Source organism: Chlorocebus sabaeus, chromosome 8 (assembly GCF_047675955.1).
Source record: "Chlorocebus sabaeus isolate Y175 chromosome 8, mChlSab1.0.hap1, whole genome shotgun sequence".
In the NCBI taxonomy this organism is placed as follows: Eukaryota; Metazoa; Chordata; class Mammalia; order Primates; family Cercopithecidae; genus Chlorocebus; species Chlorocebus sabaeus.
The window spans coordinates 68,980,147-69,002,850 of NC_132911.1; the positions used below are offsets into that span (position 1 = coordinate 68,980,147).

At 38.8% G+C, this 22,704-nt stretch overlaps 1 protein-coding gene across 2 annotated transcripts in view; it reads right to left on the bottom strand.

The window, feature by feature from the left end:
• The window catches only part of CYP7B1 (cytochrome P450 family 7 subfamily B member 1), a 205,449-nt gene extending 183,790 nt beyond the window's left edge, over positions 1-21,659 (bottom strand). The window contains exons 1-2 of one of the 2 annotated variants that reach the window (XM_073018125.1): positions 21,036-21,659; positions 20,676-20,921 (exon numbers count right to left, since the gene is read on the bottom strand). In XM_073018125.1, coding sequence (XP_072874226.1) covers positions 20,676-20,797 — 122 coding nt within the window. In that variant the 5' untranslated portion in view covers positions 20,798-20,921; positions 21,036-21,659. Of the gene's footprint in view, positions 1-20,675; positions 20,998-21,035 lie in introns of those variants that run through there. The other variant, XM_073018126.1, reaches the window with a different exon arrangement.
• Positions 21,660-22,704: the final 1,045 nt, after the last annotated feature.

Below are 22,704 nucleotides of genomic sequence, written 5' to 3' on the forward strand. Positions count from 1 at the left end.
CCACCTGCAGTGGGTTTCATCTCCAAGTCTCTGCTTCTGAAAACTTAAAGAGCCAAATTGTATGGTAACTCTAGAGACTAAAATAAGCAGGGCAAATTCCATAAATGGATATTGAGAATTTCAATATAGGAAAAAAAAAAAACACTGATTTGAATCAATTTCTGTAAAAAAATTTACAAAGACTTTATTTTTGGATTCCCTTAAAAAGTAAGAGTCAGTTTAACTTTAAAATATGTCTTCTTTTTAAAATTGTGTGTATTATGCCATGTACTATTGCCTGCAAATACATCAGAGTCATAAATGCTTTGGTCAAAAGTCTTTACCCTTCTTCAGTTGACTGGTGATTTCATATGTTCTAGGAATATTTTTATCTTTTGGCACGACACTCTACACCATATGGTACGACACACTGAGAAGCAAAAAGGGTAGAACTAGTTTGAAATATATATATATATATATATGTATACACACATATATTTATACATGTGTGTATATATGTATATGTATATATACATATACATACATATACACGCACATATACATGCATGTAAGTGAAAGAATTTGGAGGCATGACTGCAAAGAAATATAAGGACAAAGGTTTTGCATTCTGTATTCGGTGCCAAGGTTCTTTGCCCATGTGAAAAAGGTCATTCAAAATCCAAACCAAGATTAAAAGTTCGCTATAGACCTGAAAGCAACAAGAGACATATCAGGAACCACTGTTTTGCTACATAAAGTAATATTTGAACTGTCTGTAACACTTTCTCATTCAATATTTAATGCTGCTTCTCTAAGTGCAATAGTAACTGCAGCGATGACACATGCAACAGCTTGCATAATCCATTTAGGAAGGATTGTTAAGATGAGAAACACACTAAACTGTCTATAATTAATTCCCAGTGGGTGAAAATATCCTTCCCCTTTGATTCCAGGTTCCTTCAATCTGGTTTTACTTTTGAAAACAATCTTGAAGCAAATTTTACAAATTTTCAGAATGACTGAGATGTGACTTTTGCCCGGCTACTACCCTTGTGTCACAAGGCAGCTTCCTGCATCTTCTCTACTGCCTTCCATTACATCTGACATAGGGCAGTCTAGGCACACAGTAGACCCCAAACCTCTACTAAGCCAGTAAGCAAGTGGATGTAATAGCCAGTAAATGGGATAGAGAAAAAAAGGCATTTGCCAATGTGGACCGTCAAGTGTGGCTTTCACACAATCTAGTGCAAGAGGGAGACAGCAGATCATTTTTGCCTGCTTTGTTCTTAGGCTTAATATATTCTTTTTAAAAAGTCCAAATGTGTGTAATTGTGTGTATTCATATCATACTTACATTTCTTCTAGCAATGCTTAAAATGTACTAGCTCTTAATATTTTCATTTTTAGTAAAGGGGGAGTGCAAATGTCAGAATATCATTGTAAGAGAGATTTAAAAAGAATAAGAAAAAAGGAAAAAACTGTTAAGAAGTTTGAAGTCAAACATTGTGAATATGAACTGCATCACGTTAGAAACATTATTTAAATAAAACTTACTTTCAACCTCTATAAAATGAGGAAAGTTACCATAAGAGGATTCAATAAAATTCAATACAATAGTGAATATAAGACACTTTCCTCTATGTATAATCAGCTCATAGACAACTCTCAAAAGGGTTGGCCATCCTTATTATAAGTCAAAATCAATTCTATAATACTATACTTACTATAAAAAATATAAAAAGGAACCAACAATATTGGAGTAGGCAATGCTAAAGCGGTATCTGCTTATTATCCAGAGAATTCCTTTACATTCTAGCCCTAAAGGACAGCATTACTGAAATACAACACTACAACACTAAGTTTTCCATGCCAGTGACCTGACAGTAAGCCACTTGCCTTCCTGAGATAAGATGATTTGAGTATTCATAGTTCTAAGATACAGCTAATAAAAAGCACTGCTTTCACCTGGACAACTTTGGTTTTTCAAACAGAAAACTAGTCTTTTAAATGGTTTATGAGCTCTCATTCTACCACTATTTGTTTCAAGTATACTAAGAACCAAATGTGTGTAATTCTATGTGATTACCAAAAACAGGCTCAGCACTTTCACGGAGTTTCCATTTGTTAAATAACACTATCTACATATGCCAGGAAATGGAATCTTAAACACAGTTATACAAATCCAGAACCTAAACCTGAAAGTCTAGTACCTAAACCTAAATATGTATTGTTATACATAATTTTAAACTGAATTTTCAGAAGAGGAATGTTAGAGGTCATCTGCACTCCAGTTACTGTGTGCAGTTAGGTTTATGTGAAACACGTCGTTACACTAATATGTTCTCCATTTATAAAATATTCACAATTAGGTAAGCACTTGCTAATGAAATCTTCAGTTTTTAATGGAACAGCAGAAAATGTGGTTTTGTAACATTAGGTTTCAATTTGTATGCAGTTTGTATTTTTGATATCAATATCTAGAACTCTAAAATATTCATAATGGAAAAAGATAACTACTGTACCAAACTATTTATTCATTCATTCACCCTTCATTCTTCTAACAAATATCCACTGAGAATCTACTCAGTGCCAGATATTATGCTAGGTGCTAAAACTAAAGTAAAGCTTCTAAAGTCTCTTCTTTATTAATGTCAACTATTTAGGATGAAGTTATGAGGAGAAATGACAATGAATTTAAATCCTGTTATGGGTATACTTTTGTTAGAATTTCTATTAATTTTTATATTAAGCAATTACAGACTTAATTAATCCTTTCCACTTACCTGTAGAAAAAAAGATCCCATCCCAAATACTTCTACATTGAAAAAAATGCCAAATCCATAAAAATGAGCAATTCAGCTATAAAAATGCATTATATAATAGATGTCACCTTCTCTTATTCAGCAAAGTAGCTTTCTATAATTTTATCCTTTGCCTTTCACAGAACAGTAACCTGGAGTAGTTTCAATGGGATTTTACTTTGTATAAAGCACAAAAACCTTCTCCTACAAGAAGTTGTTAATTTTTCCTCTGCAGATGATGGCTCTCTCTATTATTTTTGAGAAATCGGTGAAGTACAACTCCCATTCCCTTAGATCCCTTCAAATTCTCAGAGTCAAGCTCAGCTTTCTCCTCCAGGCTGCAGGCAACCATAAGTAGGTATGCACCAGGTCTGGGCAAGAAAAAATCTCCTAACCAAATCATATCTGAGTCTCAATACCTTCAACATCTGACTTATTTTCAAAACAATTTTTAAAATTCATTGAGTTGCTAGATTTATAACAAACATTCAAAACTTACTTGTGAATCTATGGGTAAGGAACACAGAAATCAACACTAATCTATGACCCCATGATAATCTGTAAAATCTGAGACCAAAAATTCTCAAATGATGATGTATTAGCACAGCGGCAAAGGCACTGAGTATTTATTACAGAATGTTCACTTTCCATCCTGCTCCTCATAAGCAATTAGAAAAGTCCACCAAGGTCCAATCTCCCAATCTTTTTCACCCTTTGAACCTCCTTGCAAGAGGCAGTGTAGTTTGATGCAAAGAACATGGGGAATATGGCCATTACAATAGTTTTCTAAGAATGCTGTAACAAATTACCACAAATTTAGGGGTTTAAATAGCAAAAGTTTATTATTATTTTTTTTTACAGTTCTATGGGCCAGAGGCCATGGGCCTCATTGGGCTAAAATCACAGTATTGGCAGGGCAGGTATGGCTGAATTCCTTTCTGGAAGCTCCAGGGAAAACTCTTGTTTCTTTGCCTTTTCCAACTTCCAAAGGCTGCCTGCATTCTTTGGCTCAGGGACTAATTCATCCACCATCCATCTTCAAAGTCAGCAAAAGTCAAGTATTTCTCAAATCATATAACTCTGACCTCCTTTTTCTGCCTCCTGTTTCCAGTTTTAATAATCCTGATTCCACTGGGCCCTCTCAAAAACTGCAAGATAATCCCCTATTTTAAGGTCAGCTGATTAGCAACCTTCATTCCTTCTGCAACCTTAATTCCCCTTTGCCATGTAGCCTACCATATTCACAGGTTCTGAAGATTAGAATACGGCTATCTCTGGGGCTGAAAAGGCTTTATTCTGTCTACCATGGTCTAATGGATCTACAACCAAAACCCCAGGTCTATTCCCAAGTAGCACAGCACCTTAATCTTTTATTATTTTAGTCTTTTCTTTTGAAAATTGCTTAATAATAGCTAACCTCTTGAATATGAATGAGGATAAAATGAGATAAAAGATGCAAAATATCTAGGCACAGAGGCTGGCACATAGGAGGACCTCGATGATGTTCACTTCCATCTTCCCTTACCATCCTCTCAAAAGTCACCATTTGTATTGGGGTAGAGCTGAATTTTGGATCCATGCTCATTTTAGCTTTATAGTCATGCTCTTTGCCTACCACGACACCACTTTCTGCAAGAAGGTCCCAGTGTAGGGAAAGACTGAGCTGCAGAAAACTTCACATACACAAATTGCCAGCTATGATCTGCCTTTCTGCATCACCCTAAGATTCATATGCTGAAACCTAATCTACAAGGTGATGGTATCAGAAGGTGGGGCCTTGGGACGTGTTTAATTCATGAAGGTGGAGCCCTCACAAATTGGATTAGTGCCCTTATAAAAGAAGCCCAACAGGTCCTTTGCCCCTTCCTCCACATGAAGACACAGTGAACAGGCACTATCTATGAGGAATGAGCCTTCGCCAGACACAGCAACTGCTGGAACCTTCATCTAGGACTTCCCAGCCTCCAGAACTATGAAAAATAACTTTGATCTTTCTAATCCTCTCAGTCTATATTTTTATTAGAGTACCCAAACAGACCAAGACAGTGCCCCACATTATTAGGTGAGCACCCTAAGATATTCTTCTGATAGAGATAAGAGATTTACGCTAATCCAACATAACTTCTGAATTGATTTTCTGTTATGACAAAACAGATGAAGTATTTAAAGGAATAACCACGATTTACCAGTAAAATGTGATGACAGAATTGAGCAATCATCAATGTTGATCCCATTAGCACTCCTGAAGGCCCCATGAATCATTAAATGGTTATTTTGAATGAAGTACAAAATAAACAACAAGATGTTTGATTTTAGGGTTATCATGCTTTTATTACACAATGAGAATGTTCTCTATCTTAGGACCATTTTTTAAAAACAACATGTAACAGTGAAGCAAGCCAGAAATCTGTCTCAAATGGTAACAAGAAACAATCCAACCTCTGGGCTTTATAATGGAAAGCATAACATGATGTACTAAGTGATCTGCTATTAACCAAGAGCCATAGAGGTACCTGGAGATCTCCCTGTCACTTCCTCTAAAAAATACAAAAATCCACCTGTTAAGTTCAGCATACTCTTGAATTGAAAATGACTTTACTCTCAGCTGTCCACATCCTTTTCCTATATTGTATTATAAGAAAAGGTGAAGAAACAAGAAAAACATCCACTAATGATGGCAGCCTGGTTCTACTCATTCCCTGGGCAGTGGTAACAATGTGAGGGATCTAGAGCACGAAGGGTCTTGCTTGAGAGTAATTAAGTAATTAGAAACAGAAATAATTGACTTATGTGATACAGTGATGTCAACAAATCAACATTTCAAAACAACTCATTATCTATATAACCTTAACATCTCGGAACTCAAAAAAATCATTAAATTCTTACTTTGACTAAAATTTATCTTAACAGCATTTTAATCTTATTTCTTACTAATTACAGCATTGGAGAGGGGAGTATGATGATATATATGTATGTAGGGTGAGAGGGCTGAAAGATAGAAAAAAATCCATACTATTTTTTTTTTTTTTTTTTTTTGGTCCAAATAGCAACTAAGAGGAAAGAGTCTCTGGTTACTGCCAAGGAAACCCAATGTGCAAGCTGACTGTCCTCTAAGCTTTCAAATAGAGATAACCCATGATAATCTGGTATTCTGACTTTACCTCATTTCCTCAATTACAAATAACAAGATCATTCCTGCTTACAGACAAAGCTTTGCTCAGAGAAATAGGGACTTGACAATAGTTAAAAAGATCAGTGTCACTCAAAGTGCAGAGATGACTGGTATAAGTCACAAAGAGATAAATGCAAAGCCTGAGAGTAAACATTTAGAAAGTTTTAGACGAATTTTAGCAAGTCTCATTCATTACGGGTAGGACTGCAAAATGGTACAGTCAATTTTACAGAACAATTTTAAGTCTGTTCAATCTAATAATTAAGAAAAATCCTTTAGGTTTGTGTCATTTTTTAAATTTTATTTTATGAATCATTTTTCTCAATTTACCAAGGTATCAGTCCTTGACAGATGCAAATTAAAACAAATACCAAGAAAACCAGTCCTTCATCACAGCTAGTTTGAGAAGCACCACAATAAAATATCCCTCACAAATAGAATAGGCAGAGTAGTGCCTCAAAGGTACTTGCTGGCAGATATTATTTACTGTGATCCCAGATTCCTTTTAGCGTGCTGAATAGGTAACTGATAATGCAGCTAAGTAGAGACAGCTAGACTTAGAACAAAAGCAAGTAAACACTAAAATTGAAAAAGAACGAATACTTAATAAGTCCTTTATAAATTCTGTGCTTACAGGCTAACAGTCTGTCACTATATTTCCACCATGATAGCATTTCCACAAGTTGAGAACCACTGATACATTTTTCAGTATCCTTTTTGCCATTTAATATTTATAGTGAACTGTTGACTAGAGCCTCAATGGCCATTAGGTAACAACTCAACAGTAGAATTCTCTGGATGTCTTGATTCTTCAAGAAGAGTCTCAGTAGAACTGCCATATATCAAGCACCTAGTATGTATCTGGTATTGGCAGATACTTAATGCATCGTGGTTCAAAAAAATTAAATACTTTATTCAGAATAACAAAATGAGTAAGAGATGGAGCCTAGATTCAAATCCAGGAATGTCTGATGCTCCTGCCACTATAGAAAGCTGCCTTTCATCAGAATAATGTGCAAATACAACTCTGAACTGAATCACACTTATTTTGAATAGTATAAAACCTCAGTAGCTAACAAGAAGATCAACAGAAAGCAGGGAAACACTTGACAAAAAAAGTTAAAAAAATATGACAGTGAATCCTTATATATAACACCAAAAGCAGGTTCCACTTTAAAAAATGAGAAATTGAACTTGATTAAAATTAAAAACTTCTATTCTGCAAGGACACTGTTAAGAGACTAAAGATAAAAGGCCAAAGCTAAGAGACAATATTTTCAAAACATTCAAAGTATACAAAGAACTCTTACAATTCAACAATAAGTAAACAACCTAATTTTTTTAAATGGGCAAAACATCTTAACAGAAACCTAACCAAAGAAGATATATAAATGGCAAATTAGCATATGAAAAGATGCACAACATTCTATGTTATCAGGGAACTGAAAATTAAAACAACAAGTATCACTTCACACCTATTAGTATGGCTAAAATCCAAAACACTGATACCACCAAATGTTTTCAAGCATGTGGGAAAAAAGCAAGTCTCATTCATTGCTGGTAGGACTGCAAAACCATACAGTCATTTTGGAAGACAGTTTGATAGTACTTTTACAAAACTAAACATACGCTTACCATGTGATCCGGCAATGTTGTCCCCGCATACTTACCCAAACGAGTTCAAAACTGAAGTACACATAACATCCTGTACATAAATATTTTTAGCACCTTTACTCATAACTGCCAAAACTTGGAAGCCATCAAAATGTCTTTCATGTCTGTCAGTTAACAAACTGTGGTACATCTATGTAATTTAGAATAATTGAGTGATAAAAAGAAGAGCTATCAAGCCTTGAAAAGACATGGAAAAACCTCAAAGGCATATTGCTGAGTGAAAGAAGCCAATGTGAAAAGGCAGCATAAAACATGATTCCAACCATATGACATTTTAGGGAAGGTAAAACTAGGGAGACAGTAAAAAAAAAAAATCAGTGGTTGCCAAAGGTTAGGTAGGTAAGAAAGAGGGATGAATAGCAGAGGCCAGGATTTTTAGGGCCATGGAACCATTCTGTATGACACTATAACTGTATTAGTCCATTTTCATGCTGCTGTGAAGACATACTCGAGACTGGGGAATTTATAAAGAAAAGAGGTTTAATTGACTCACAGTTCCACATAGCTGGGGAGGCCTCAGGAAACTGACTATCATGATGGAAGGGGAAGCAAACACATCCTTCTTCACATGACAACAGGACAGAGAAGTGCCAGCAGGGGAAATGTCAGACACTTATAAAACCATCATATCTCATGAGAACTCACTCATTATCATGAGAACATCATGGGGGAAATAACCCCCATGATTCAATCACTTCCCACGAGGCCCCTCCCACCACATGTGGGGATTATGGGAACCACAATTCAAGATGAGATCTGGGTGAGAAAACAGCCAAACCATATCATACTTCCGTGGGCCCCTCCCAAATCTCATTTTTCTCACATTTCAAAACACAATCATGCCTTTTCAACAGTACCCCAAAGTCTTAGCTTATTCCAGTATTAACCCAAAAGTCCAAGTCCAAAGTCTCATCTGAGACAAGGCAAGTCCCTTCCACCTATAAGCCTGTAAAATCAAAAGCAAGTTAGTTACTTCCTAGATACAATAAGGCTACCGGAATTGGGTAAACACACCCATTCCAAATGGGAGAAACTGGCCAAAATAAAGGGGCTATGGGTCCCATGCAAGTCCAAAAACCAATAGGGCAACCATCAAACCTTAAAGTTCCAAAATAATCTCCGATGACTCTATGTCTCACATCCAGGTCATTCCGATCCAAGATGGCCTTCCATGGCCTTGGGCAGCTCCACTCCTGTGGCTTTGAAGGGTGCAGCCCCTCTCCCAGCTGCTTTCATGGGCTGACATTGAGTGTCTGACTTTTCCAGGTGCTCAGTGCAAGCTGTCAGTGGATCTACCATAATGGGGTCTGGAAGATGGTGGCCTCTTTCTCGCAATTCCAATAGGCAATGCCCCAGGAGTGACTCTGTGTGGGGAATCCAACCCCACATTTCCCTTCTGCACTCCCCTAGCAAAGGTTCTCCATGAGGGCTCAACCCCTGCAACACACTTCCGCCTGGACATCCAGGTGTTTACATACATCCTCTGAAATCTAGGCAGAGATTCGCAAACCTCAGTTCTTGACTTCTGTGCACCCACAGGCTCAACACCACATGGAAGCTGCCAAGACCTGAGGCTTGCACCCTCTGAAGCAATGGCCCTAGCTGTGCTTTGGCCCCTTTTAGCTACAGCTGGAGCTGAGGCATCTGGAATACAGAGCACCATGTCCTAGGCTGCACAGAGCAGTGGGACAGGAGTTAGGCCTGACCCAGAAAACCATTTTTCCCTCCTAGGCCTCTGGGCCTGTGATGGGAGGGGCTGCCATGAAGGTCTCTGATGCCCTGGAGACATTTTCCCCACTGTGTTTGTGATTAACATTCAGCTCCTCCTTACTTATGCAAATTTCTGTGGCAGGTTTGAATTTCTCTAAAATAGTTTTTCCTTTCCCATCACATTGTCAGGCTGCAAACTTTCCAAACTTTTATGCTCTGCTTCCTCTTGAACACATTGCCACTTAGAAATTTCTTCCACCAGATATCCTAGATCATCTCTTCCAAGCTCAAAGTTCCACAGATCTCTAGGGCAGGGGCAAAATGCCACTAGACTCTCTGCATAGCAAACATGACCTTTACTCTAGTTCCCAATGAGTTCCTCACCTCCATCTGAAACCACTTTATTGTCCATATCACTATCAGCATTTTGGTCAAAGCCATTCAGCAAGTCTCTAGAACGTTCCAAACTTTCCCACATCTTCCTGTCTTCAAAGCCCTCCAAGTTTCTAGGAAGTTCCAAATTTTCCCACGTTTTCCTGTATTTTTTCTGAGCCGTCCAAACTGTTCCACCCTCTAACTGTTACCCATTTTCAAAGTTGCTTCCATATTTTTGGGAATCCGTATAGCAGTGTCCCACTCCCTTGGAACCAATCTACTGTATTAGTCCATTTTCACACTGCTATTAAGACATACCCAAGACTGGCTAATTTATCTGAAAAATTGGTTTAATTCACTCACAGTTCTGCATGCCTTGGAGGCTTCAGGAAGCTTACACACATGGCTGAAGGGGAAGCAAATATGTCCTTCTTTACGTGGCAGCAGGAGAGAGAAGTGCCAGCAGGGGAAATGTCAGATGCTTATAAAACCATCAGATCTCATGAGTACTCACTATTGAGAGAATAGCATGAGGGAAACCGGCCCCATGATCCAATCACTTCCCACTGGGTTCTTCTCATGACACCTGAGGATTATGGGAACTACAATTCAAGATGAGATCTGGGTTGGGGCACAACCAAACCATCATTAGACATTTGTCAAAACCCACAGAATGTAAAACACAGAAAGAACCCTAATGTAAAGTATGAACTTTAGTTAACAATGATGTATCAGTATTGACTTCTCAATTGTAATAGATGGACCACACTAACACAAGGTGTTAATAGTAAGGGAATTGAAGGAGTGGGCAGTGAAAGGTAGGGGTAAACGGAGTATAGCAGGTCCCCAAATGCAGTTGTTTTTCATTCAATGGCATTTGTGATAACTTGATGAGAAAAAAGTATCAATTCAACCGGGGGACGATGTCTGTGTGGAGTTTGTTCATTCACCCCAGTCTGCATGGGTGTTCTCCAGGTACTCTGTTTTATTTCCCACACCCCAGAGCTGTGCACGTGAGGTTGGTGGCTGTGCCTAAATGATCTCCATTTGGGGGACTGTGGGTTTCTGTGAGTGGCCCCTGTGATGGATGCTGTCCTGTCAAGGGCTGGCTCCTGCCATGCACCCACAGCTGCCAGGACAGGGTCTGGCCACCTGAGACCCTGAACTGGAATAATTGGGTAAATAATATTCTTACTTGCTTTTGCTCATCTTTCTTAAATGTATGTATATATCACATTTAATTCAATGTTTAAAATTACAAGTGTTTTTGGTCCTTATTTAGAAGTTTTGTGAGGTTTTGTGACCAGAAATACTGTAGGAACTTAACTCTTGTTTATATCAATTAGCCTACTATAGAAAATACAGTGTCTTGCTTAAAGTTGCAGTTTCCATCCAAGAATCCAGATGATGTTAAGTGAGGACTTACCATATGGGGCAGCTTTTTGAACTTTACATTCCTTTTTTTTTATTTTGAGATAGAGTCTTGCTCTGTCACCCAGTCTGGAGTGCAGTAGTGTGATCTCAGCTCACTGCAACCTCTGCCTCCTGGGTTCAAGTGATCCTCCTGCCTCAGCCTCCTGAGTAGCTGGGATTACAGGCACGCACCACCATGCCCAGCTAATGTTTTTTATTTTTATTTTTAGTAGAGACAGGGTTTCACCATGTTGGCCAGGCTTGTCTCAAAGTGCTGACCTCAAGTGATCCACCCACCTCAGTCTTCCAAAGTGCTGGGATTACAGGCATGAGCCACTGTGCCCAGCCATACACTCAGTTGTGTTTTTTTTTTTTAAAGCCTAAACTGCTCTAAGAAAAAAAGTCTATTTTAATACAAAAATGTATATGATCCATAACCTTACATCTCAAAATTTTTCTGTGCTCATGACTACTTTTTATGTCAATCATGAGAAATTTTGAGAATATTCCACTGTATAAGTAAAAAGCCACTCATCCATATCCAGGACCTTGATAAGGCAATAAGAGTCCCAGTGTTTTACTATCTGACTTATAATTCATACCTATTCCAAAGTGGGAATTTCCCTCTAACTACAAGCAAGCCTTTGCACTCAGAATATGACTGTGGGCATGCCCTCCACTTCTTCAATGCAGTGGTTCTCCACCCTCACCCAAAGGATATTTGACAATATCTGAGGACATTCATTATTTTCATGGAAGGGGAGGGTATGCAACAAGCATCCAATAGATAGCAGCAAGGAAAGCTGCTAAATATTTTACTGCAAAGGACAGCACCCACTACAAAGAATCATCTAGCACCAAATTTCCAGGTTGAGAAACCCTACTTCAATGTAACCCACAGTGCCAAGATGACCCACTGCCTGTGAAGGTGGTGAATCGCCATTCCACACGTTTACATAAATCCACATCTCCATCTGGGGACACAACCTGCTCTGCATAAGAAAAGTTTCAACAAGAAAAAGATCTCAAAGACTGAACCCAGAAGAGGAAGCCTCAGCACTTGACATTTCCCAGGTTATCTCAGAGAGAATCCTTCCTTCAACAGATGATTCAAAGGATCCATGAACTGTAGTGACCACTGAGTAGTCTACAGAACCTACCTGAGTCACCTCTGTCAACTACAAAATGGAAATGCCAGCTACTAGATAGATGTGAGAATCAAAGCATGTGAGAAATGTGACCACATTTTGAAAAGCGTGAGGTCCTATTTACGCCAACAAGCAATAATCAAATCTTCTCTTAATAACATCAAGCCTGGAAGACCCCAAATCCTGTCATTTCTAATTTGCAATGTTCGATCTTTTGGGCCAACACCATACCCCACATTCGGGATCACTGTTCTTTCCTTTTCATTATCACTTGAGCAAAATGATAAGGAAAGTTCACTTCCACCTAAAGGCAAGCTTGAAAATCCACAGGAATAAGGCAGCTAAAGGACCCTAGGAGATTACATTTAAAATATTAAAAGGAAAAAATCTGAAACTCATTTACTCTGCGGTGTGAGTGTCCAGTGAGAAAAGTTGAAAGTTCCTTGCCCCAAGACCAATGTGTTTTAGTAGGAATCAAAGCCTAAAGCTAAAGGAAGGGCATGCTTAGCTGTATGAAAGAGGGGTGCTTTGAAATACGATATGCTTTTTATTCTTTATGCCATAAGTTATCTATTTTCAACTTTCCATAAGGCCACACTGCCTGCCTAAATCATGAATTAATTAAAATGTTTAACCATCACTCCTATTCCTCCAATGTGCCCAAGAGTGTTTACAATATCTGATTAGTAGAGATAAAAATCTTAGACTCACATAAGAAGAATCTATTTTTTAAAATGATGCTATTATGGGTTGAATCATGACCCCTCAAAACTCACATGTTGAAATCCTAACCTTTAGTACCTCAGAATGTGATTGTAATTGGAAATAGCATCATTACAGATATAATTAGTTAAGATGTGGGCATACTGCAGTAGGGTGGGCCCCTAAAACAATATAACTAGTATCCATACAAAGAGTGGAAATGTAGACACAGACACAAACACAGGGAGAATTCTGTGTGAAGATAAAAGCAGAGTTCAGGGTTAAGCTTCCATAAGCCATGATATAACATAGAGTCCAGAAAATCACCAAAAACTGGGCAAGAGGCATGGAACAGAATCTCTCTCTCAACCCACAGAAGAAAGCAACCCAGGAAACACTTTGATCTGAGACTTCTAGCCTCTAGGATATGAGACAATCAATTTCTATTGTTTAGGCCACCCAGTTTGTGTGTGGTACTTTGTTAGAGCAGCCCTAAAAAACTATTACAGGTGCTTATCAAGTAAAACTTTAATAAGGTCATTATTGACATCAAAAGGTATGGTAGGAAGAATAATGCCCCTCAACTGTCCATGCCCTAATTCTTGAAGCCTGTGAATTTGGTGCTATACATGTCAAAAGGGACTTTGCAGATGTGATTTAAATTAAGGATCTTGAGATGAGAACATTGTCCTGGATTGTGAGCACAGGCCCGAGATAATCACAAGAGTCCTTATAATAGGGGAGTGGAAATGTCAGCATAGGAGAGAGATTTAGAGATGCCATGCTGCTGGTTTTGAAGATGGGGGAAGGGCCCATGACCTAGGTCTTGGTGGCCTCCAGACGCTGGAAAAGTCAAAGAAATGAATTCTTTGTGAGAGCTCCCAAAAGGGACACAGCCCTTGCTCATACTTTGACATTAGCCCAGGAGGACTTCTAACCTCCAGAACTATAGAATAAATTCTCTGTTGTTTTAAGCCACTAGGTTAGTGGTAATTTGTTATAGTAACATTAGAAAACTAATAGAGTTTTGTGGTATCTGGAAGTAGTGTGCTGCTATAACAAATACCTAAAAATGTAGAATTGGCTTTGGAGTTGGGTAATGGGCAAATGCTAAAAGAATTCTGAGAAGGATGGTAGAAAACTATATTTACTAGAACAAATGGTTAGTAGAAATATAGACATCAACAACCCCCTTAGTGAGAGGTCAGAAAGAATTAAGTAAGAGGTATGGTAAAGAGCATATCTTAAAAAATGCTTAAGTCATCAAAAATAAACAGTAGAAATCGGAATGTTAAAGGCACTGCTGGTGAAGACTCACATGAAATGAAGAACTGAGGAATGCGTTATTGGAAAATGGAGTAAAAGGGATCCTTACATAAAGTTGCAGAAATCCTAGCTCTATTGTGTCCTTGAGTTACGTGGAAAACAAAACTTGTAAATGATGAACTTAAATATTTAGCTGAGGAGATTTCCAAGCAAAGTGTTGAAAGGTTAGCTTATTTTTTTCTCACTATTTATAATAAAATGTGAAAGGAAAGAGATAGATTAAGAGAAGAACTGTTAGGCAAAAAGGAACCAGGAATTGATGATTTGGGAAATCGTCCACCTATCCAGATTGCAAGAGGCACTAAATTAGGAGATGCACTGCCGGGAAACAGTGCTCTGCAGAGAAAGCTAAGGGCATGGCTGGACAACTTTTGCTAGCGGTGGGAAGAATCAGAAAGCCAGTTCAACCCATCACACATACTCATTGATTTGTATGGAGTATTTAATCAATTGTTGAAAAGATTAAGGAATAATCTTTTCAATGACTAATAGTTGCCCTCAACCATGTCAGCAGAAGCCAGGATTAAAGATGGGATTATCCAGAAAAGATCTGTCAAAACAAATATCTCATGAGTGAATGTCTGTGACACACATGGGAGGCCCACAGAGTTCTTCGGAATTTTGCCCCCAAGATGAATCATACACAGATCCTCACAAATACCTGATTGTTATGATTTAGATGATGAGATCTGGAACTATTAAACAGATGAGATTTTGGACTTTGAGTTGATACTGTAAATGGGTTAAGACTTTTGGGGCTATTTGGGATGGAGTGAATGTATTTTTTTTTTTTTAATGTAGGATGGACATGAATTTTGGGGGCTCAAGCGGGAAGACTTTGTAAGGCAGAATATGTGATTAAGTTAAGGATCGTGACAGGAGGAGATTATCCTAAACTACCTATGTGCGCCTGGTGTAATCACAACTGTCCTCACGAGAGGCAGGAGTGTCAGAGTAGGAGCAAGAGATTTGAATTTAAGTGGCACCTAGAAACTGAGAGAGGCAAGGAAATGTATTCTTCCCTAGACTGTCCAGAAGGAATACAGCCTTGATAGCACCCTGAATTTAGCTCACTAAGGTCTATTTTGGGTCTCACATCCAGAACTGCAAGTTAAAAACAAAATCTGTTATTACCCCCACCCCATCGTATTTTCTGTAAATACTTTCCCCTCTTCGTTATAAATTTTTAAATTCTGGTTTAAGTGCCTCATTTTAAAAAGGTATTATTTCATCCATTTTTCATTTATTTAAAAGAATTCAAACATCTTATATTTATTTTAATTGTTTCAGAAAAACTAATTTTTTTTTCATTTTTGTAGGGATTGAGCAAGGAAAGAATGGAGACATCTTTGTTTTCATGTTTGTCTTTTGCAATGCAGACTATTTTTATATGTTACCTTCAACAATAATTTGGGAAGTAGGTATCTATACCTAAGTCTATTATTGATACACAGTGATTTAAAAATATATCTCATTATTGGACAAAAACATGTTATTAATGACTTGCTGTAGATGAACTGCGTTTCATAACACATCCAGTTCTAAGTAAGAAGTCTTCTATGGGAAGGACTACCCAACTGCTGGTCCTTCCAATGGAAATGATAATTTAAAACACTTTAAACATATTTCTCAAAGTTTTATTTTAAATAAAATATTAAAATAAAATTTTAAACTTATTATTCTTTGTTTTGTAAAATAAATATGTATTTATTGATATCACCTTAAAGATACATATAAGCATAACAAAGACAAGAAAAACCATCCCATAGAAATATGTCACCTAGAAATAATCACTGGTAAATGTCTTTCTTACATAGAGTTTGGATTCCAGAAATGGCAAAGTTGCTTGAACCAACCCAACATTTCCACGGAAAACAAAATGTGAAACAAACAAAAAAAAGAAACCAATTTATACTCGCTGAAGAACAGGCAAAAGAAGGCAGATATCGGAGGGGAGGCAACGCTTAAAGAACAGACCCATATTGAGAGAGGTCCAGCGTGGACAGGATTGCCCCTGTCAGCAAGCTGGAACTCAAGCAAAAAGCTACAAATATTATCAGCGTGGGGTTTCAGAGTTTGGGGCTACTGAAGTGGCTGGCAATCAAGGAAAGAAATCTAGAAAAAAAGAAGGCATCTCAAAAACATGTACATATACACCCCTCAAATTATTGGCCAACTCTGGACGTGTGCATCTTCAGGGAAGACCCCCAAAAAGCCCAGCGGAAGGGATCTGCTGGAATCCTGCACAGAAGCTTCAGCCACTGCCCACCACTGGGGTGACAGAGTTTAGGGTTTGAATTTCATCTGCCTTAGTCAATTCAGACTGCTATTGCAAAATACCATAAACTGATTGACTTATAAATAGCAGAGATTTATCTCTCACAGTTCTGGAGCCTGGGAAGTTCAAGATCAAGGCACAAGTACATTTAGTATCTGATGAGGGCCCACTTCCTGGTTCATAAACGTCCATCTTCTTGCTGTGTCCTCACATGGACAAAGGGGCGAGGGAGCCCTTTGGGATCTCTTTTATAAGGAGACTAATCTCATTTATGACGGCAATGCCCTAATGATCTAATTATAACCCAAAGACCCCACTGCTTAACACTGTCACCTTGGGGGTTAGGATTTCAACATACAAATTTCAGAGGGGAAGCAAATGTTCAAATCATAGCATCACCAAAGAAGAGAGAATCTGTAAATATCTCAACCTTTTCATAGACTCACCTTGACAAAGAGTAAAACTAAGCTTCCATGAGTTCAGAATAATCAGCCAGAAATGTATCTGCATGCTAAAACAAAAATCAACACTTCAGAGGAAAAAAAACAAAATCCAAAATCCAGAAAGATAGTGCTTCCAACCAATAGACTGGCATTAATAAATACTGGGAAGGATGTGGAGCAACGTAAACTCTCATGTATTACTGGTGGAAGTATTTTAAAAAATTAAAAAATCAACAATTACTTAGAAAAGTGTCAATTTTCCGAAGTGGTTGTGGATAGAAAACTCTATATTCTATGCCCCTCAATCTTCTCCTGTGTTATATATATTACAAACTACAATTAAATAGAATGAATGAACTAATGATAGATACAACAACATGAATGAATGTTAAAATCATTATGTTGAGACAAAGAAGTTATACACAAAAATGGATACTGTATAATCCCATTTATATGAAGTTCAAGAATGGGCAAAACTGGCTCAAAACTCTGGTAGGAACTGACTACAAAGGAATGTAAAAAAACTTTCCTCTTTCTCTGTCAGGCTCATAAGGAGAGTGGCCCAGGCCCTCCTCTTCTCCATCAAACCCTTTCATCAGGCGATCTCAACTTGTTCATGCTTTAATTCGCTTTTCACATTTGTGGCTTTCACAAATATGTATCCTGCCTGGACCTCTCCCCTGAGCTCTGGGTGCTCACTGCCTACTTAACATACCCCAAACAGAATTATTGATCTCCTCAATTCCCCCAAACCTTCCCTATCTAAGGAAATGACATTACCGTCCACTAAATAATCAGACAAAAAACCAAAAACAAAAAAAAAAAAAGGGAAACAAAACTTCTAAGCTTCTTTGTTGATTCCCACCTCCCTCACACATCATGTTTAGCCCATTAGTAAATTCTGTTGACTCTGTTGTCAAAAATATATCCTGATTCTAACCACCTTCCATCAACCCCACAGTCACAACCCTAGGCCAAGCCACTGTCATCTCTCTTATAAATACTGCAATGGCATCTGTGATTGACAGTCTCACCAGATAATATCCAACAAGGGAAAAGACAATTTCACAAAAGGAAATCAAAGTACTGTAGCCAAAAGAGGTGGAATTGATAAGTGTCTGAAGGCAACAAATGACCTCTGAATTGATTTTTACCGATTTTTAAATTTTTTTTTTTTACCATTTTTATAGGTAATATTTAAATTTTTACTTTGGAACATCTGGCATTCCTATACTATGCAGTATTACACACTTTTCAGCCATAATTGTTCAAAAGATGAAAATGGAATGAGAATAAAAATGTAATCTATATACATGTAAAAATCTCTCAATGTGATAATGGAAAACTGTGCTGAATATTTTTATCATGTTAGGAACAAGAAGGGCTTTCTAAGCAAGGACATATATCTAAAAACTCTTAAACAAATGCAAATTACAATAGTAAAAATAATTGCAGCTGGTATGAAAAAGTATGAAAATTCCTATTACATAAGTCTTTGCTGACTGTATAGAAAAAGAACCCAGTAGAAAAATAAATTATTGAAGAAACAGACAATTATTGTCTTTAAAAATATACAAATTCCTTTAAAAGTTAATACATGAAAATTTGGGATAAAAATGAAGCTTCATTTTCTTTATGTATCAGATTGGCAAAATTAAAATGATTTATATTACCAGTATTGGCAGAATGTGGAGAAATTGGCACTTGCACAGATGATTAGTAGTAACATAAATTGAGGCTTAGAGTAGTTTGGCAACATCTATTAAAATGTAAAGCACACATACATTTTGATAACAACTCTACCATCCTACATAAATATTTCCACAAAAGCTCAAAGATATCCATGTTTTGTGTGTGTGTTTTTGTGTATGTATGGTGTATATTTATATAATCATTACAAATAATGACTTCTATAAACTGACATAGGAAGGTAACTAAAATGTATTGCAAAGTGGAAAATACAAGGTGCAACATAGGGTATATTTCCCCACTATTTTTAGTAACATATATTCATGCATATTAGCATAAGCTTTAAAAAAAATCTGTAAGAATATATCAGGGACTCTTAACCATGTTTCTGTTCTTAGAGGTGGTATCAGAAAAATCATTTTCGTAGAGCATTAGTAAATTGTCCAAACACTAGAAATAAGGAACATGACTCTGTACTGGGACAAATGAAGCTATCTTTTACACACTGAAATGCAATATAATCAAAGTAGTGTCCCATAGATATGCGGCATTAAACAGTCTCGTATGAAGGAATTGGCAATTGATGGCATGAATATCTCAGTAAAATAATTTTTCATGATATAAAGATCAGCCTATTCTCAGAACGCTAGGAGAGAAAGCCTACCTTACCCTTTCGCCTTCCTGTCCCTCAAGTTCCACATTCTCACACCAATTACCTTCACTGATCCAAACTGCCCTAGTCAGTTTGTCTGTTTCTACCCTGCACGTAAAGTTGGAATAGAACCAACAGCCTTCTTTAACCACCTCTCTTTAAAGGCATACCTAGAGGTACTTAACTGGCTTTGACTGACCCTGCAAATAGAAAAGGTGGAACCTACGTGGAATCACATACCACTGAAGTTCAAGTGTCCTGAGTCCTCATCTTGGCCTCTAAAGCAAAAGCACAGCCACTGGAAAAGACACCCTGGAGGAGTGCACATTCCAGGGACATCTCTGAAAACTGACATGGGAAGAAAGGCAAATACTCCTACAGTACTCATCTCCAGGCATTCTAGAAATGACGATAGATATTTGTATGCAGTGCAAAGGTGTCATTTCCCCAAAAACGATTGAGAAACAACCTGTATCACACACACATAGATATCTATACATTGATATATATGTATGCAAATATACATACATACATGTATCAATTATCACCCAACAAAATGCATCTGCTTGGTTTTCAAAAGCGATGAACACCAGAGCAGTATGGAAATAGGACCCTTAAAGAAAGGAAAAACAGATTAAACTCAAAGTGAATGATTTTATCTGAACTTCTCTATTTCTACTTCCACAATTCAAATTAGGTAAAGAAGTGACATACGTCTAGGTTTTGTCATTATTGTGTTTTGTTTTGTCCTTATAAAAATGATAGAGCAACTGCATAAAATACTCTCCATTAACTCATTTAGTACTCACAAAAATCTCACGAGGCATGTACTATTATTTCAGTTTTCCAGATGAGGTACAGGGAGGTAAACTGAGGAAGAGGCATTCAGAATTATTGTTCACACCATGCACTGACATTTTCTTGAAATAGTTCTCTCTTAACTAATGAAATGTAAGAATATTCCCCTCCTGAAATGCTCTATGACTTCTAGGCCATAAAACATCAACTCACAGTGGCAAGACACACAATGTGTCTGTGATGCATAATGCATACCGCCAACCTAGGGCTTATTACAACTTATGCTGGAGCAGCAAATGGAATTCGGTCCCAAAGCTTTAATATGTATGCGTATGTGTGGGAAAAAGACAGAAGAAGCCTTTGTTATTACAAAGTCCCAGAGGAAGCCAGTGCCCCGCAGCAAGTTCTGACTGTCTGCACTGGAAATCATGGAGGGGGACTCCCTTCGCCATCTGGGTCGCGCGCGGCCCGCGGGGCCCAGGGCGCATGCGTGGCCGGGCGGCCGAGGCGCTTACCTGGTGCGCCGGTCGAGCAAGCAGAGGGCCAGGAGCAGCAGGGCCGCGGCGAGAGCCAGGCCCGGGAGGCCCAACCGCTCCAGCGAGAAGCGGCCCATGGCCGCTGACACTTCTCCTGCCATCCGGCGCGCGCTAGGCCGCGGTGGGCAGCCCGGGGTCTCCCTGCGAGCAGCGCAGTCGGCGACTCTGCAGCCTGCGGCGGCTTCTCTCGGCGGCGCCCCCTAGTCCAGGGCCGGAGAGGCTGGCCTGCCGGCAGAGCAGACAGGAATGTCACCGCGGTCTCCCAGGCTGTGACAAAAGTTCGTGGACTGCCCCCTCCCCGCCTATCCTCCACCCACGCGTACCGCCCCATTCCCCTACCGTTTCCGACCCGGCAGCTTCTGGAAAACAGCGCCCTTGATCCTCCAGGGCAGGAAGAAGGGCCAAGGAAGGGGTTAGAAGGGGAAAGAGTTAGGATTTCCCAAGAACCAGCCCTGAAGGCCTGGAGGAGGGGGATTTCGCTTCTTAGTTGGACAGGAGCCCCTTGGGTTCCTCACTTCTTAGCCCGCGCCCTGCGGGAGGAGCGATTCTGCTTGTCCCTCAAGATGCTTGGGAAGGTGCCGGCTGCGCTCTGACACCGGCGATCTCTTAGATACAACCCAGCGGCGTTGGCCTGGCGACAGAAACCGGCTGAGTGAGCGACCTCGAAACCGTTTCGCGCCCACCTCCTTCACCCCCTTAACATTCCTATTTGCTCACAAGTTTTGGTTGAGGCCTACGGAGTGCAGAGGCGCGTGCCAGAGACACGGAATACAAAGACCTAGGCTGTAAGCTTTCAGAAGTCCCAATGAGGCACACAGTACAGGAAGAGGGTGAGACAGGTAAAAAGAGATTGCAGAACATCGTGGTAGGGGCCGCAAGAGAAGTGGTTCAGTTACTACAGGTTGTACTCAGAAAGAATAAAGGAGAAACTTTTAAAATACCTTGTTTTGAGTAATGATCATCCACTGGATAGTTTACAGACGTTTTTAATTTCTATTTTTTTATGAGAATTTTATACAAGACATAATGAGACTCGGATTAAATAACCTGGTTGCTCCCCTGATAAATGTTTACCATTCCAACTGATAAATACTTGCCGTTCTAACTATGGTCCTATTCCAGGACTTGGGTGCTCTGTCAATGCAACACTTCTCTGGAATGGGTACAGCAGCTTCAAAACTGATCTCTGGTTTTTTACCCTTCCAGTCCATCATCCCCATTTCCACCTCCCTAAAACACAGACCTATGCAGCTTTTAATCTGTTCAGAACTCTTAATGGTTGCCTTTGTGAGGAAGTCATATCCTCCACCTGCAATGAGAAGCCCTCCACAAATTGTCTTCATTGTACAGATTCCCCCTGCCAGCACATATATACTCAAGCTTGAGCCACCATGTCCCTCATACTCAGCCTGTTCACATTATTAACTTAAAAAATCCATTGTAGTTTTGATGATCGGTGTCCTTGAGCTTTTTTTCATATGCTTGTTGGCCACATGTATTTTGGAAAATCAGTGTGGTGATTCCTCAAAGACAGAACTACCATAGGATCCAGCAATCCCATTACTAGGTATATACCCAAAGGAATATAACTCACTCTATCACAAAGACACATCACACTTATGTTAATTGCAGCACTGTTCACAATAGCAAAGACATGGAATCAACCTAAATGTCCATCAGTGGTAGACTGAATAAAGAAAATGTGGTATATATACACCATGAAATACTATGCAGCCATAAAAAAGAATGAGATCATATCCTTTGCAGGAACATGGATGGAGCTCAGGGCCATTATCCTTAGCAACAGAAAACCAAATATGGCATGTTCTCACTTATAAGTGGGAACTAAATGATGAGAACACATGGACACATAGAGGGGAACAACAGACAGTGGGGCCTACTGGAGGACAGAGTGAGTGAGGAGGGAGACGATCAGAAAAAAATGACTAATGAGTACTGGACTTAATAGCTTGGCGATGAAATAATCTGTACAACAAACCCCCATGAT